The following is a 17,582-nucleotide window of genomic DNA, read 5'->3' as shown; positions in this document are numbered from 1 at the left end:
CTTTACATAAAGTGTATATTAAACTGTAGTCATGCACCATGTAATGATGTTTTGGTCAGCACTGGACTACAAGTACAGTGGTAGTCCCATAAGATTATAATAGGCTATATGAGGAGGTCAGGAGATGGCTCACTGGTTATGGTGCTGGACCTTCACATGGCTGGCCATGGTTCAAGTGATCAGCAACTTGAAACTCATGCTGGGCATGTGAGTATGCATGCAGAAAATTCCAGGAGGACCATGGAGGAGGAGGGATTGTGATGTGGCCGTCTCCCTTGTGAGTGATTCCTCATTTTCCCTCTCACAGTCTATATATCTCTTTCCTCTGTGAAGAATGCATGAACCCTGTGGCAAAAACCTTAAAAAGGAAAAAAGTATGCTATACTATCTGGGTTTGTATGAGTACACTGACGGAATTGCTTAGGCACAATCCTCAGGATATAATCCCATGATTAAGCAACCTATGCATATATCTGATATCAAAAGAGTTCTAGCTGGGGGAACCAGCAGTTACCGTAATGGCTATGTCGCTGGATTCCCACGTAGTCGACCGCGGTTCACGTCCCGGACCCGGCGGCTTAAACTCACGTCAGCCACGTGTACATGCGTGCCCAAGATCCCGAGAGGAGAAAGGATTGAGGCGTGACCATCCCCCCAGGGGGGTGATTTGCTTTTTTGTCTCTGTCTCTCTCTGTCTGGCGAGTGCACACGCCCTATAGCGAAAACCTCTCAAAAAAAAATAAAAAGTTCTAGCTGGGTAGAATGTCTTTCATTTGGAATTTCAATCACTGATAACTTATTTACCAAGTATTTGTTTTTCTAAGTAGGATTACTTTTAGCTTTCCACAGTGATATATGAGTTTTGGGGTTGTAGATTTTTTGGAACATTGGAGTACAATGAGTTTTCTTCATGCAGCTGCCTGTTTCTGCCATCTTTTGTTACTTGTACCTATAACATGAATACCTCATACAATGAGATTTAGTTCCTTTTGTGAACCTGAAATAGAAATTGTTCCTACCTTAACCAGACTTACTTGGTTTTGGGAGGTTTTTTGTTAGTGGTAGTGTCTTAAAATTTTGCCAAAGTGCACACCCCTCACCAAACACAGACAGAGAAAGCACCCCTTGTGGGAAATGGGCACATCACAGTTTCTTCTTTATCCCCATCCTGTCAAGATTTTGAGCATCCATGCATAAGCATTAGCGTGCCCTCCAAGTCCAGGACTCTGAACTATGTGGTTGACTGTGTAGGGTGCACGTACACCCAAAATCCCAAGAGGACAGTGAAGGAGAAGGGATTGCAGCATCACCATCCCCCTTGGGAGTAATTTCTCATGTTCTCTCTCTCTGTCTCGGGGGTGGGGGGGGTGGTGGTCGATCTCTCTTTAAAAAAAAAGAGAGAGATTGTATAGTTTTCACTGCAGTTGATACAGAGTATTTGGCATTTTTCTGAATATTGAAACAGGTTTTAGATTTGATGAACTGTGTCTGCCTTGTAAGATTAAAATGTTAAACTCAGTCCTTTGAAAGAAATTATTTGTGGTAGACAGTTAAGCATTTAAAAATAGTATATAAGGTTTCTTTGTGTTTCTGCCTAAGGAAGAGAGGATGTTTTTCTTTTTTAAAGGTGTTACTCAATAAATCTTAAATTTTTTTGTTTTTCATTTGCCAGAGTGTATGTGCTTCTCAGTAAAGGAGAAAACATCTCCCAATGTGCCATGGCCATACCTCAGTCCTTTATCCTTTTGTCCATCTCATCAGAATTTTAGGCACTCATGCATATGCACCCAGCGTGTTTTTCAGTGCACCAGGGCTAGGTATCAAATTGTGCAGTTGGCCATGTGGGATCCAACTTCTTTAACCAGTAGCCACAAGGCTAGACCATAAATCTTATTTTTAATTCTTTCTGTTGCTTTTATTCTGTAATTAGCTTTACAATGATTATAAACCTTGTCCTGGAACTATAATGTTGCCTTGTTTACAGTATTTGGCAAACAGAAACAACTTCTATATGTCTGTACTCTAATTTCTTTTTTTTTGGCGGGGGGAGGTTTTAGCTATAGGGTGTGTGTGCTCACCAGAAAGAGATAGAAAGCGAGGAATCACCCCACAGGGAGGGTAACCATTCCGCAATCCCTTCTCTTCCTTTCTCCTCTCTGGATCTTGGGCATGCATGCAGGCAGAGGGACCCAGCATGAGTTTAAACCACTGGGTCCGGGACTCGAACCATGGTTGACTACATGGGAGTCCAGTGACATAGCCATTACACCACTGCTGGTCCCTGTACTCTTAATATTTTTGTCCATAAAATTTCATAATGCCAAGTCAACTAATAAAACATTACTCAAAGGAGCTGAATGTGCTCCACTGTTTCCTCAGTTTTTTATTTTGAAAGAACCACAGAAATAGAAACACATAACCACCTCCACTGGGTTTTGTCATGCTGCGACATCTCCCCTCCTCCATAATCCTTCTACCTAGCCAGGATCACAGCATGCCCCCCAGATACCCCACGATCAGTCCAGAAACTACACCCTGGACCTTTCCATACAGCTCCAGTATTCTGTAGCAGCTTTTATTACATGCTTTATGTGTATACTTTTGTTTGCTTGCTTTTTTTTTTTTATTTGCGAGAAGACACTAGTACTCACCAGAAAGCGGGGGAAACTCCCCCAACGTGATATGGTTGGCCATGTTAGTTCTGACTCCCTTAACTACTAGGCCATGTGTGTGTATATACATACGTGTGTGTGTGTGTGTGTGTGTGTGTGTATAAATAAATTCCAGGACTATCCAAGTCCAGTTTTCTTTAATATATTCAATAATGTCAACCCACTGGCCATATTTAAATTTCCCTCAGGAAAATTTTGGGCAGGCTTACACAAGTGTCTAGCATGATTTTCAACCCACTGGGTCAAGGACTCAAACCATAGTTGACCATGTGAGAGTCCAGTGCCATAACCACCACGCCATCTGCTGGCCTATGTGTTTTGTTTTAATTCAGAGCCCATTCAGGGTTCATGAGGTACATTTGGTGGTTATATTTCTTTAATCTTAATTCAGAAGGTTCACTCAGAAGAAAACCTGCTCATGAGAACTGAATTTTGTGGGTTTAATTTATCTTGGTATGTCTTTTTTTCAGGTTTCTAATAAAATTATGTTATAATTTGAACATAGTTTAATAAAACCTTGTTTTAGAAACGATATATTGAGAACCAGCTGTGGTAGCTCATGCTGCTGTGAGGCTGTCCTCCACAGGTTGGAACCACATAGGGGAACTGGGTTCAATTCCCTCTTTAATTTAATGGCCAGGCATGGAGGCACATGCTTATAATCCCACTGACTCCAGGAGACTAAGATGGGAGGATCATAACATGGTGAGACCCTGTCTTAAACAATCAGTAAGGTACTTTGAAGACTGGCTTTGTACTCAAGAAAAAGTCTTGGCCAGGTCTTAAAATAACAAAGTCTTTAAATCACATCCTTTGTGTTTTTTTAAGAAATGTCTCTCAAATTTTTTTGTAGTTCTTCACTGACAACTTGCATTTTATTTAAAACCTATAGCATAACAGATCAATTAAAATTGATAAAAAAGCCAAAAGGATAGTGGGTTCTCCCTCAGCCTTCAATTTTTGCATAATTATCATCATTGCTAAGGAACCATATGGAAGTTTATAGACTATTTGAACCACTCCAAACTCAGAGCATTAATAGTTTATTCTGTAAGCAAATCAAGATTATGCTTTAATCTTTACTTTTCTTAGTTAAAGCTGTGTGATTTTTGACTTGGTTTTGTTTTTAATTAAGAACAATGCTCTAGATCTAAAATTTATGATTAATATATGGTAAAAATAAAGAGCATTTTTTTTAAATCACAGTAGTTTTTTTTTTTTTTTTCTTTATGAATACTTTAAATAAAATAGGAGCAACTCTGACCCTCTGTGCTTTTGTTCTTTATAACCTGTAACTTACAGTGGATATAATTTTGTATTAAAATATAGGGGGTTTTTTTTAGGTCAACAAGGGCAGACACAAGATTATTCAAAGGCTTGGGAGGAATATTACAAGAAGCAAGGTATTGTTTTTATTAGAAATGAGATTCTTTTAGGCTTTTAGCTATTGTTACAGCAACAAAGTTGTTCTGTTTTTCCAAAGGTCAAGCTGTTCCTGCTCCTACTGGGGCTCCACCAGGTGGACAACCAGATTATAGTGCAGCCTGGGCTGAGTACTACAGACAGCAAGCTGCCTACTATGCCCAGACAAGTCCCCAAGGAATGCCACAACATCCCCCAGCACCTCAGGTATAATAAATTTGCTAATGTGTTGGATTTCTACTCCAATCATGTTTTCTGCATGTTTACTGTTTGTCTGTTTGGGAGTCAATTTGCCTTTTTTATTTTTTATCTGGCAAAGTATAACTAAATGAATAATGCGGTATATTACTTAGGGGGTTTTTTTACTTGTTTTTAAATAATGCTTTCTGGCATCTGAGTGCTGAATATTTCTACAATGCCTTTGATTTTAAAAATAAATTTTCTTCCCCCAGGGATTTGCAAATCATGCAAGAAGCCACCACCATTTATATTAACCAGTTTTTCTTTCTTAAAGGATTCACTCCTGAATTAGCTCCATTTAAAGGATTTTCTTTAACTTTTTGTGTATTTCTTATGTATCTCTTCTGCACAGGGCCAATAATAAGAAGTGGACAATACAGTATTTGCTTCATTGTGTGGGGGAAAAAAACCTTTGTTAAATATATGGATGCAGACGACTTGATGAAGATCTTAATTTTGGTTTTGGTTTAAAATAGTGTTTTTTTTTTTTTTTTTGAAAATGTACAAAATATCTATCACTACTGATAGGAGGTTAATATTTCTGTGTAGAAATGAAAATTGGTTTGTTTTTAGTATTTAGTGTAGATGTACACATTCCAGCAATGTATTTGCAACTATTATGTGGTCAATGCTTTGTGATATAAATGTACTTTTTCAATGTATACTTTCACTTTTAAAATGCCTGTTTTGTGCTTTACAATAAATGATATGAAACCTCCTGTGTCGGTAAGTTGGATATGTGGGTATTTAAAGGATTCGTAATTTCTTAGCAATGATAAATTAAGTACATATACACAAATATATATAAGTTTTCCCCATGAAATAGTGAGTTTTTAAACACTGGCATGTTTTTTTCCCGTTGCAGTATAGTGATAGATTGGAGGATCTTTTTCCATTTATTATATTTGGCTATTGTAGCACAAGTAATCCTGATATCTTTGTTTTTTTTTTCCTTGTGTTTGATTAAAAACTGCATGTGTGTACAATGATCTTTGGCATCCTTCCATTGCATTAACAGTGAAATTTCCTTTTATACATGACCACTGTTTCAGACCTCTACTGCTGCTATAACAGTTAACCTTTCTGTTCTTAATTTGATAATTACTTGATTTCCAAGACTGTTTCAGCATAACTAATTTTTAAACAGTTTTCAGACAGTGAATATGAGTAGTCTAATAAGAACAGGGTTTTTGTTTTGTTTTTGTTTTTGTTTTTTCGTGTAAAGCAACTCTTAATGTATATAATATTAGTGTGTTTCTTTTCAAATTAAAGGTAGAAAGTGAATAGTATGCAAAAAGTATAGCAACATTGCATCTGCCATTGAAACATAATTTGGGTATGGAAAAGTTCAAGCTTCTTTTTTTTCTTTTTGCAGTATAGATAAGCTTTGTTTTGTAAATGCACAAGTCCAGTCATTGAATCAACTTAATTTTTTATGTATTTGAAATCATTTTATTACTCTTTAACACTCATGCTGAAGTTCTGATATTTTGTTGAAATCCATTGTTTTACTCTTTGCATATTTGTTGGCTCTTTGCATATTAATATATTAGACTACATGCAAATACAGTCTGTCTTGCCATTGTCTGTTGAAGTGCAGGTTTGATCCAGCCAGTATAGAACTAGCTCTGTAGGGGTGAGGAGGACTGTGCTGTGTATCATCCTTGATTGTGTTCCTTCAAGGAGCATTGCACTGTAAGTACATCAGAATGACAAATTGATGAACTGCAACAGTATCTTTTTGTCAATGTTCCACATAATGCAAATGCCATACTTTGTGTGAATATTATGTTGGAATACAGTGCTGATATCTTGGAAAACCATAACTGCTTCTTAATTTAACATAGAATAATACATAGTTTTGTATTTTTTTTGAAGTGAGCTTAATGGGTAAGTACTTTGATATGCTTTAGCTATAGCTAAAGAAAACTGATCAAAAAAAGTTGAATAGTATTACTGGTGCTCCTTAAAATATTGTTTTTCAGCGTAAAATATGCATATCTTATATATTAATACAAAAGACTTGAAATGTATCAGAAGTGGTTTCTAGTTTGCAAATGATGAGCAATGTAGCAGTTTTAACACCATTTCATAAATATATATTCTGTCTTTGGTAGAGAGCACCATTTGCTTTGAATATGCTTAAAGGAAGATGTACAAGGACATAAATGTTGAGATTACCTACAGGGTAGAAAGTAGCAGTATAGTTCATTGTAGATATTTTCAAATGTTTTTGATTGTTTATATAACCTAGAGTGACTTCCCTTAGCCCTATTTAGATCTGGATATATAGTTGTAGTCTGAAGTTTATAATTGAAGTTAGGGATCTGTTATCCTTAAGATAGGGAATTGACGTGAGCAATTTCAGTATTTTGCATGATACTGTTATATAGATGATCTTTTAGGAAAGTAGTGCATTTATTAATTAAACTGAAGAAATAGTTCAGTTGGATCAGTATCATAACTCACAAATTGGAGGCTGTTGATTTTGATTCATTTAAAGTTTAAAATCTTTATTAATTGCAAACAGTGCAATTATTTATACTTCACAGTGCCTTCCCAGACCTTCCACCTTAGGTTCTGCAAAAAGCAACAGGTAAGCACAACCTAAGGACATATATAAATAAATATTTCAGTACATTATTGTTGTCCCTGTGAGGTTTTTGTGGTTGTGTATTCAAAGGCAATCTGCTACTGCTTCCCCCAAATGTATTTTGTTTTCTATGCTACCATTTTAATGGAAAGTCTGTAAGTTGTTCAAGCAACTGTTTACATTTCTGGGTAATGTTTTTTTTTTTCCTTTAATTTTTTTCTTTATTGAAACAAGAAAGTGATAAGTAGATTACTACTGTAATTGAACTACATCCAAATCTTTTTGTATTTTTCCCAAAAAATACTAGAAATGTTTAAGAAAGGACATTTACATACTTTGTAAGATTTAGGAAATCTCTTGGACAGAAACTTCAACAGCCTTCACAATCTGTTTCTATGATTGACAGTACATTTTCTTTGCCCTCCAAAGCTATGGGTTCTTTATTATTATTACTGTTTTCTTTAACTGTAGTAATCCAGTAAGGACATTATGGGTCAGAGTTTATTATGATTTTTTTCATAGATAATTTCATTTTCATAATTTATATATGCTGAAAAGGCAAAAAAAAATGATAAGGAATACTGGCAGTATGTTTTCCTAAAAGGCATGTACATCAGTGAAATGTTAACTGTATAGCAAATAACCTTTCATAATCTGTGTAGCAATCAATTTTTTTCTGTTTTATAATATTTTAATAACTGCCGCATTTAATTTTTGCCAGTTTAAAATGTTTGTGTTTTATAGATTTTAACTGATACATATTTTGAGTTAAGATGAATGTATTAAAGCAGCATCTTACCAGTTTTGTTTATTCAATTTCAAAAATGTGCTGATCCTTTTTAAAACTCCTGCTTATCTCTACAACAAAGAAAAATATTCAAAAATACTGCCTTCATTTTCACACACAGTGCTGAAGATGCTGCAAGCACCAAATCATAGCTCATAAAATCAGGTCCTGAGATAGTTACCCATAAAGAGGAATCCTTTGAGTGTATGCCATTGGTGAGCCGATGAGCATGGACCATAGAAGGGCTCAATGTAGAAGGTAAAATTGGCAAATCATAATTGAGAAATATGAAATGTATTCCCTACATAATATGGTATAGGGTGTAATGTACCTGCTTTTGATCACTTTTGATTTTAAAGTGCTATTCACTTGATTTTAAATGTTCCATGAACGTTTGTTAAATTTCTTTCTTAAGTTACATAGCTACTACACCACATTTATGTGTATGTGTTTTTTAATAGTCAATGATAGGTATGTTAAGATTGATAATATAAAGGGGGCTCTTTGAACCTTAAGAGCCTGTCAAGTTTTGGCTAGTTGTAGACTGCATTTTCATAAAAGAAAATCTAGATTAATGCCAATAGATACTGGGGCATTGTTTCTATCGTGAGAATTTTTTTTATTCATTATCATAAGCCTTCACTGATAGTAAGCATTTTTTAAATTATGCTAATCTTAACCTTGGGGAAAAAAAGGAAAGCAGAAAAGGTGAGCCAGATGATTTAAATGCAGTGGATGTTAGTATTAGAAATGTTTAGTGTAGATTGGAATTGAACTGATTTATTTAGCACTTAAATGAAAATTTGATGATACTTTTTTTTTTTCTATCTTCTTAATGTGGTCATACCTAGAATTCTGTGGGTCAGTGTTTCCATTAGAAATAAATATAGTTTTATTTTTTAATTAATAGAAATCATTTTAATACTAAAACTAGTGATTTGGTATACTAGTTGTTTATAAACATTGTAAAATATATTCTTAAATATCTTAGTTAATTCATAAGGATTGTTTTGGCTAGAAGTGGCATAGTACCATCAGAACGAAATAGGAAATAATCAGAAGTAATAGCATTTGATTTGTTTGAATACTCTGCCAGTAGAACCAATTCTACCTAGAAAGTTATCTGCTGTCTTCAGTAATGATGTAGAATTTGTTAATCAGTGAGACTATTTTTATTTTCTGCAAAACCTGCCTCATTTTAAATACATTTAACAGTATTTGGTTAAAGATCATTTTAATTCTAAAAATAAACTTATTTTTTTGTTTAGTCATTTGATTTTCCTTGCCACAATTTAAAACTTGAGGATTTTTTTTTAATTGGTGCTTTTAAGAAACAAATTCCAGGGTTGTTTTCTTCAGTGATACCCCAATAGAAACTCTTAAATGTACTTGCGCATATATATATATTTTTTCTTATGCATGCTCGGTGCATTTTCGTCCTGAGAAAAGTGTTCTCTACAGAAACTACCCGTGTGTAAAAAGAAGATTGGCTTAAAATGGCTACTGTGATGGGAACAGTGTCTTAGGGAGATGCAGCTTGGACTTGAGGTAAATTGAATACTTTACAAACTGTGGCTTAGAGTTTGCTTTAATGACATTGTATGTAAAAGGGCACATGATTGCTGTAATTTTGTATTCGTTATGGTTTCATCAATAAAAAAATGTACGCTGATGAATATTACAAGAGAGTGCTGTGTTTCTTTTAAGTATAATACTCAATGAAAGGAATATTCCACTTGGAACTTTTTCATTATAGGTTTACTGTGAGAAAATAATTGGGTTTTAAAATTGATAGTGTAAACATCCGATTGTACATAACTTTAAAATACAGAAAGACCTTTTTAAATACAGAAGTTACTTTATTATAGGTTTACACTGTAAAATAAAATTGTCTTCTAGAAAATTAAAATATAAAATGGGAGCTATTTATTTACAAACTCATCTTAAAGACAGATTTTAAGTCAAAATTTCTATTATTTTCTTTTCCTAAATCTAATCATCCTCTTAGGTCTTTTGAAACCTTCAAGTATGTTGAAACTGTTTTGTTCTGCTTGAACTATTAATACAAAGCGTTCTCATTAAAATACCATTTGTTCAGGCAAGAGCACAACATAGATTTGCTTTATAAATTTGATTATATGTTACACACATTTGAAAAATACATGTCTAATATTCTCAACTCTCTGAACACTGTATAGGCAGTGGTTTCTATCAAATTTTCTCTGGCAGTTGTTTCTTAAATTCTCTGCTTTAATTGTTTTTGTTGCCCTTGAAAGGAATGACAGTCTCCCACAATATATCTTCTTCAGAAAGACTGAAATTTTACAACCACCAAAATGATGTACTACCAAGGAAGAAAAGCCCACTCAAAAAATTTAAGTTCCAAATTCATTGCCTTAAAAAACTTATAAATGGCATTATTTCATGCACAATAATGTATTCTCCTTTTTTTAATAAACATTGCCATAAATTCCTGTGGGGAAACACACAGCTTTCGTAGTAGTTCTGATAGAGTAACTGAGTAGATTTCTCACCCACCCTACCCCAAGTTAAATACACTTTATTGACTACTACTGTATAATATGGCAGTAAATCTAGGGCTAATTTGGGGCAAAAAATTAAGGTATTCTTCAGATGAGTTTGTGTTTTGAAGACTGTTATGAAAAGAAATAATAAAGTCAGCATAGTGGCACTTCTGGTTTCCTTTTTGGCCCCGCCACAGATAAGATGATTGTAGTAAGAAATTGGAGAAAGAGAAAGTTCCAGGAGGGAGGAGAGAACTAGTAGTCATCAGCTAAAAGAGAAGAAGAAGAAAAGTGATACTTTTTTTTTTTTTTTTTTTTAAGAAAAAAACTCATCAGTACAAAAAAAGGTTAAAAGAGAAATTAGTTCTTACTTTCAATGGTAAGAATACAGGTACTAGCTGCAGAGCCTTTATTATTGACTGCTTTACACATATACTCGCCTCCATCTTCTGGGAAAGTTTCTGGTAAGTAAAGACAGTAAGTTTCTCCTCTTTCAATATATTGATAGTCTTCTCCATCCTGTAGTATTTCTCCTTCAAACCACCACGTAATTTCTGGTTTGGGTTCTCCCGTTACTTTGACAGTAAATCTAACTGGCTCACTGTCTACAACTGATGTGTTTTTTAGAGGCTTCTTGAACCATGGAGCTCCTGTTCTGGTTTGTTCTTCATCTTCAATAGTGGAGCCATTCATGATACTACCTTCTTCCTCCTCCTCCTCTTCTCTCTTCTGTGTTAAAAAAAATAATGCGTTCAGTTTGGCATTTATAATGCAGTATTTAGGGCAGTGGTTTTAGGAATAGAATTTAAACAGTATTGTGAGGTAAAGAACATAACATGCATACTACAAAGGATGCAGAACATTTATTTCAGTGACTAAAAATCTACTAGAACAAATATTTTTATCACTCCTTATAAAACTGGTTTGGTTTTTTTGGTGTATGTGTGTGTTTTGTCTGTTCAGGTTTCTTTCTTTCACAAGGGAGGGACAGATACCCTTAACAGGATCTTGCCACAAGACAGCCTTAACCCAGTTTCCCATCAGTGAAAATCACATGGGCACTCTATCCTATTGGGGTTGGGACACACAAGCACACAGATTTGCCTGACATGTTTCTTAAAGTTACCAGGTTCAGTACCAGAGCTATGCAGTCAGCCACATGGGGTCCAGCTCTTTTAGACCTTGGGGCTGATCTGTAAAGATTTTTTTTTTTTTAAAGAGATTTTTGCTATGGGGCATATGTACACAGGAGAGAAAAAGTGAGAAATAACCCCCTGAAGGGAATGGCCATGTAGCAATCACCTCTCCATTTTCCTTTCGGGGTCTCAGGCACCACATGTACACAAACCCAATATGAATTTTAAGCCACTGGGTCTAGGCCTTGAACTACTGAGGGAGTCCAGCTACGTAAATCTGCAGGTCCCCTAGAACTGGGCTTTATGGTAGCATCTTTACAAGATATAAGTAAACCTGGTACCTTTTGCAGTGCTGCATCAATTTCCTTTTGCTCAAACTGCATACGTAGTAACTTTTGTTCTTCAATTCTTCTTTGTTCTTCTTCTTCTCTTGCCTTAGCCATTTGTTCAAATCTAGCTTTCATATTCACTTTATGAGTAAATGGAGCCTCACTTTTTTTTGCAGGTTTGACATCAACATTTTCTTCCTTCAAAAAAGGGCCAAGAATAACAATTGTTTCTTTGAAAAAACAGTCACTGAACTGTATGGTGTCACTCTGGGAACAAAACATGTTTGGTATCCCTATTTGTGCTGTACTGCAGGCAGGTTTTCTCTCTACCCAAGTTTTAGATAAGTTATATATATTTTTTAAGAATTATTTTATTGGGCTGGCAGGTGGCATGGTGGCTAAGGGTGCTGAATTCCTACATGTCTAACCCGTGGTTTGAGTCTCAGACCTGGTGGTTTGCTTTCTCACTTTCTCTCCCTTCCTTCCTCTCTCCCTCTCCAGTCAAATTGAAATAAATGAGTAAATAAAGTTAAATAAAATTATTTTTTAAAAAAATATTTTGTTTTATCATAACTATTTTTATTTAAATTTACTTACTTAACCAGAGAGGGACAGAGCGAGAGAGAGAGGGAAAGTGAGAAAGCAAGCCACCAAATCTGGAACTCAGAACTGTAGTCAACTATGAGTCCAGTGCCTTAACCATACCACCTTCCAGCCCCAGGTTACTTTTTAATTTTTTAAATTTTATTATTTTATTTTAATTTTTTGAAGTTGACCAGAGAGAGAAAAAGAGTGATAAAAGCAAACTGCTGCAAGTTCGGGACACAATCTATGGTCAGCCATGTGGGAGTCCAGCCTCCTTAACCACCATACCACCTCAGGCCCCCAAGTTATATTCTTAAGGCGTTTTCAATTACAATCTTTTATTAAATTATTACTATTATGTATTTTTTTTTCACATAAGTTCATCAGAGACAGAGAGAGGTAAAATGAGAAAGAAGGAACCAGCAGTTGGAGTAATGGCTATGTCACTAGACTCCCATGTAGTCTACCATGGTTGACTGAGTGGCTTAAACTCAGGCTAGGTGCGTGTGCGCCTAACATCCTGAAAAGAGAATGGAGAAGGGATTACAGTGTGACCATCCCCCTGGAGGGTGATTTCTTGCTTTCTGTCTCTGTCTCATTCTGTGGAGCACATGTTCCCTATAACAAAAACCTCCCCCCTCCCAAAAAAAATTAGAGGAAGCCAACTGCTCTAGTACTTGAACTGTATTCAGCCATGTGGGAAATCCAACCACCATGCCACCTGCTGACCCCTCAATTATAGATTATAATTTTTTCTCATAGCACTGGAATCCCAGCCTATTTCGGTGCCAGCAGGTGAAGTGGTGGTTAAGGCACACAAGACTCACACATAGCTGACTGCAGTTCAAGTTCTGGACCCAGCAATTTGAAACTCATGCCAGGCACGTGTGTGTGCACACACAAAATTCTGGGGAATGGATGAAATTGCAGTGTGGCCATCTATTGGGGGAGGGGGGTGGTTTCTTAACTTTCTGTGTCTCTGGCAAGTGCATGTGCCCTATAGCAAAACTCTTTAAGGAGCCGTGGTGGCAGGAGGTGTACATAGTGGATAAGGCTCTGGACTCCCACATGACCAACTGGTTTGAGTCCCAGATGCAACGGCTTGAAACTCGGGTTGGGTGCATATGTGTACATGCCCAAAATCCCAAGAGGAGAATGAAGAAAGGATTGTAGCATGTCCATCCCCCTGGGGGTTGATTTCTTGCTGTTTCCAGTGAGCATATGAGCCCTATTGCAAAAATTTCTCAACAGTAACAAAAAAAAAATTTTAATCTTCAGATTCAAAATTGATCTAGCTATAAAAATGTCTATCTGAAAATATCACTCCATTTTTTGGGTTTCTTTTTTTAAGGTTTTTGCCATAGGCCCTGTGCATGTGCCAGAAACAGGAAAGGTAGGGAACCAGCAGTTAGCGTATTGGCTATGTTGCTGGACTCCCATGTAGTCGACTGCAGTTCAAGTCCCGGACCCGGTGGCTTAAACTCACGCTGGGTGTGTGTGCGTGTGTGCCCAAGATCCCAAGAGGAGAATGGAGGAGAAGGGATTGTGGTGTGGCATCCCCCCTGGGTGGTGATTTCTCGCTTTCTGTCTCTCTGGCAAGCACACGTGCCCTATAGCGAACCCCCCCCCCAAATAAAACAACCACGATCCTTTATCCATTCTCCTGGAATTCTGAACACACATGCACATGGCCCAATATGATTTTTCAAGCCCCATATCCAAGACTCCAAGGTTCCAACCGTGGGCAGTCACATGGGAGTCCAGTGTGCTAACCACCACACCATGGGTATCTCATCTGTACTTAGATTTTTGCTGTTTATTCCATTCTCTTCTAACATCATAATATCATAAATATAAAATCATAATTTGCTTATAGTCACCATAATTTATATAATTTCTTCATTCTTTTTATTCAGTCTTCTCTGAAGGGTCTCCCAACTCCCCATGCTTTTTGTTAGTTGAATATTTAATAAATAATGCATTTTTAGAAGAAAGGTTGAGCCAGCCCATAGCCTGATTGTTAAAGCAGCTGTATCTCACATGGCTAGTTGCACACTTCAAATCCTGGACCTGGCAGCTTGAAAAACATGCCAGGTATGTGTGCCCCAAAGAAGGGGGCACCAGCAAGAGGTGTGGTTAAAGCACTGGACTCCCCCCAAGGCTGACCAGTTAATCCCAAACCCAGCGACTCTCGAAACACACTGGGTGTATGTGTGTGCACCTGTATCCAAAATCCATGAAAGAGAAGGTACTGCTGCATGGCCATCTTCCCCTAGGGAGTAATTTCTCACTTTCCCTCTCGCTGTCTCTAGCAAGCACACGCAGCCTATGGCAAAAACGTTAAAAATCCCAAAGAACGGAGAAATTGAGAAGGGATTATGGTGTGGCCATGCCCCATAGTGGGGGTGTTTTCTCTTTCGCCCTCTTCCTCTCCAGTGAGGGCATCCACACACTCTCTGGCCAAGAAAAAGCCAATGTTATTTCTGTTAAATTCACTATTATTACTGTAACATAGTTATGTTAAATAAAAAAGTAATATACCTCATGAAATTTTTCTGCTTCTCGTTCTTTAATTTCAAGGTCAATTGCTCTCCTCCTAGCTCGTTCTTCTTCTATCTTTTTCTGTATTTCTTTTTCAGACAATTGTCCAATTTTTTCAAATTTGCTTTTTAGATTTTTAGCTTGAATAGAGCCACTTCTTTTTAATTTGATTAATTCTTCATATTCTCTGCTCAATTCAAAGGTTTCACTTTCTTCTTCTTCCTTCAAAAGTAATTTTTTAATCATCAAATTAGTTTATATACTAAATCATCCAGAAAGTGTGCACCATTTCTATTTGTAACCAAAAATAATAAAGCTTAGACTTTTCCCTAAATACAGTGCCCAAAGTTATTAAAATCTGCTTCAAATTTCTTTAGAAAATATTCCATTTAAAATACCATTTTTGTTAGGAAATATGGCTGAAAACTCTAACATGGTCTGATAACATGCTAAAAATAAAATCTGCATAGCAAGTTTAGTTTCTCTAGGAGTTGTAAAAACTAAGGGAACATGAAGGAATACAATTGAAAGAGCATTGGGTTAAGAGTATATGAGCTCTGGGGACCCGCAGTTAGTGCAATGGCTATGTCGCTGGACTCCCACGTAGTCGACCGCAGTTCGCATCCCAGACCCGGTGGCTTAAACTCATGCAGGGCGCATGTACGTGCGTGCCCAAGATCCTGAGAGGAGAATGTAGGAGAAGGGATTGCTGCATGGCCAACCCGGCTGGGGGTGATTTCTCCCTTTCTGTGTCTCTGTCTCTCTGTCTTTCTAGCAAGCGCACATGCCCTATAGCAAAAACCTCTCAAAAAAAGAAAAAAAAAGTCAGCTGACAGGAGTAGTTATAGCAGACTAGAAAGTATACATAAATATGCCAAGGCCAGTTCAAAATAAGTGCCTCATAAGACTATGTTGAGTATCCTTTATTGTAAAATATTTACAAGGTTGCTGCAAGATAATATAAGTAAAATACTTAGCTTACTAGTGGAATATAAATGGATATTTTTAACAATCTTACCTCTCCCATTTCTTGTCTCTGTTGTTCAAATTCCTGTTTCTCCATTTCTAGTTTATGTTTCCGTTCCTCCTCTGTTCGTCGTTTTTCTTCTTCCATTTTTTGTCTTAATAATTCTTCAAAGTTAATTTCCAGTTTTCCAGGTGTGAGAGATTCTTGAGAAATTGTTTTATACATCCCTGAGGAGTCATCATCTACTACCTATTTAAAATAATTATTTTATCATTCTTGCCAAAATTACACATACTAAAAGGGAATATTTCTTATACAAACTAGGATTACTTGAATAGAAAGCTTTCATATGGAACTAACTAAAAACCAGAAGACCTAAATTTTATTCTTAAGTATAAAACAATGAACATGAGAAGAATTAATTAAAAATGTAAGACTGAAGGACCAGTAGGTGGCATCATGATTAAGGTGCTGGATCCCACATAGCTGACTCTGCGTGCGTGCCTAAAATCCCAGGAGGAGAAGGGATTGCAGTGGTGGCTATCCCCCCAGGGAATGATTCCTCACTTTCCCTCTCTCTGTCTGTCTCTCTTTCTCTCCTGTGAGCACAAGAAGCCTATGGCAAAAAAATAAAATAGGGCCAGGAGGTAGCTTGGTGGTTAAGGCACTGGACTCCCACATGGGCAACCGTGGTTTGATTCCAAAACCTGGTGGCTTGCTTTCTCACTTTCCTTCCCTCTCTCTCTCTCTCGCTCACTCTTTCTCTTTCGTGAGCATGCATGCCCTGTAACAAATTAAGAGAGAATGATAAATAAATTTTTTTAATTCGAAATTTTCATAATAAAAATGAAGGACTAAGTTATTTGGAGGAAATCACTCAGTAATTATGGAGGGAATGGTATTCATCCCTTCTTCATTCCAATAAACAAAAAATATTTTGGCATATTTATAGTCTATTATACATATTTATACTATTAGGTCATCAGGAAAGTCATGATGTATTTTTCTTTTCTTCTATGCAAACTGCATCATGACTTTCCTGATGACCCAATATTTATATTATGAATAATTTGAATTAGATGTTAAGATTTTCTAATAGTAAGAATATTTATTTTATTTATTTATTTTTTTTGTAGAGGTTTTTGCTATAGGGCACGTGCGCTCCCCAGACAGACAGAGAGAGACAGAGAGACAGAAAGCGAGAAATCACCCCCCTAGGGGGGATGGCCACGCCGCAATCCCTTCTCCTCCATTCTCCTCTCGGGATCTTGGGCACTCACACTCCAGCATGAGTTTAAGCCATCGGGTCCGGGACTCGAACCGCAGTTGACTACGTGGGAGTCCAGCAACCCATAGCCATTATGCTAACTGCTGGTCCCATAGTAAAAATATTTTAAGGTCAGCCTCATGGCCTAGTGGTTAAAGGGGCTGAATCCCTCATGACTTACTACAGTATGAATCCTGGCTCTGGTGGCTTGACATTAAAATGGTATAGGAAGTATGACCCTGTGAAAGAGCATTTGAAAGTTAAATAATTGTGATTAAAGACTGTGACCATTTAGATGCAAGGAGACTTCAAAAAGTTCGTGGAGGGAACAGTGGGGTGACATGGTGATAAGGTGCCAGATCTCTCATGACCTACTCCACTGTTCGAGTCCAGTACTTCATGGCTTGAAAAATATGCCAGGTGGGGGACCAGCAGGTGGCGTGGTGGTTAAGGGCGCTGGACTCTCACATGGTCGATCACAGTTCAAGTCCTGGACCTGGTAGCTTGCTTTCTCACTC

The 17,582-nt window shown here is 36.8% G+C and overlaps 2 protein-coding genes across 6 annotated transcripts in view; one reads left to right on the top strand and one right to left on the bottom strand.

The window, feature by feature from the left end:
- Positions 1-9,262, top strand: part of FUBP1 (far upstream element binding protein 1) — a 49,639-nt gene extending 40,377 nt beyond the window's left edge. The window contains 3 exon segments of the mRNA XM_027770874.1: positions 4,156-4,301; positions 6,887-6,930; positions 7,836-9,262. Coding sequence (XP_027626675.1) covers positions 4,156-4,301; positions 6,887-6,930; positions 7,836-7,866 — 221 coding nt within the window. The 3' untranslated portion in view covers positions 7,867-9,262.
- NEXN (nexilin F-actin binding protein) overlaps positions 4,805-17,582 on the bottom strand; it is a 34,309-nt gene continuing 21,531 nt past the window's right edge. For 4 of the 5 annotated variants that reach the window (XM_014586864.1, XM_014586866.1, XM_014586867.1 and 1 more), the window contains 5 exons: positions 15,849-16,046; positions 14,831-15,052; positions 11,717-11,902; positions 10,611-10,968; positions 4,805-6,027 (listed from right to left, as the gene is read on the bottom strand). In XM_014586864.1, coding sequence (XP_014442350.1) covers positions 5,993-6,027; positions 10,611-10,968; positions 11,717-11,902; positions 14,831-15,052; positions 15,849-16,046 — 999 coding nt within the window. In that variant the 3' untranslated portion in view covers positions 4,805-5,992. Of the gene's footprint in view, positions 6,028-9,637; positions 10,509-10,610; positions 10,969-11,716; positions 11,903-14,830; positions 15,053-15,848; positions 16,047-17,582 lie in introns of those variants that run through there. The other variant, XM_014586865.2, reaches the window with a different exon arrangement.

The sequence above is a fragment of the Tupaia chinensis genome, unplaced genomic scaffold (genome assembly GCF_000334495.1).
Source record: "Tupaia chinensis unplaced genomic scaffold, TupChi_1.0 Scaffold000164_1, whole genome shotgun sequence".
Lineage (NCBI taxonomy): Eukaryota > Metazoa > Chordata > Mammalia > Scandentia > Tupaiidae > Tupaia > Tupaia belangeri.
Note: the sequence above shows the minus strand (reverse complement) of the source record. Positions and strands in the feature narration are given on the sequence as shown.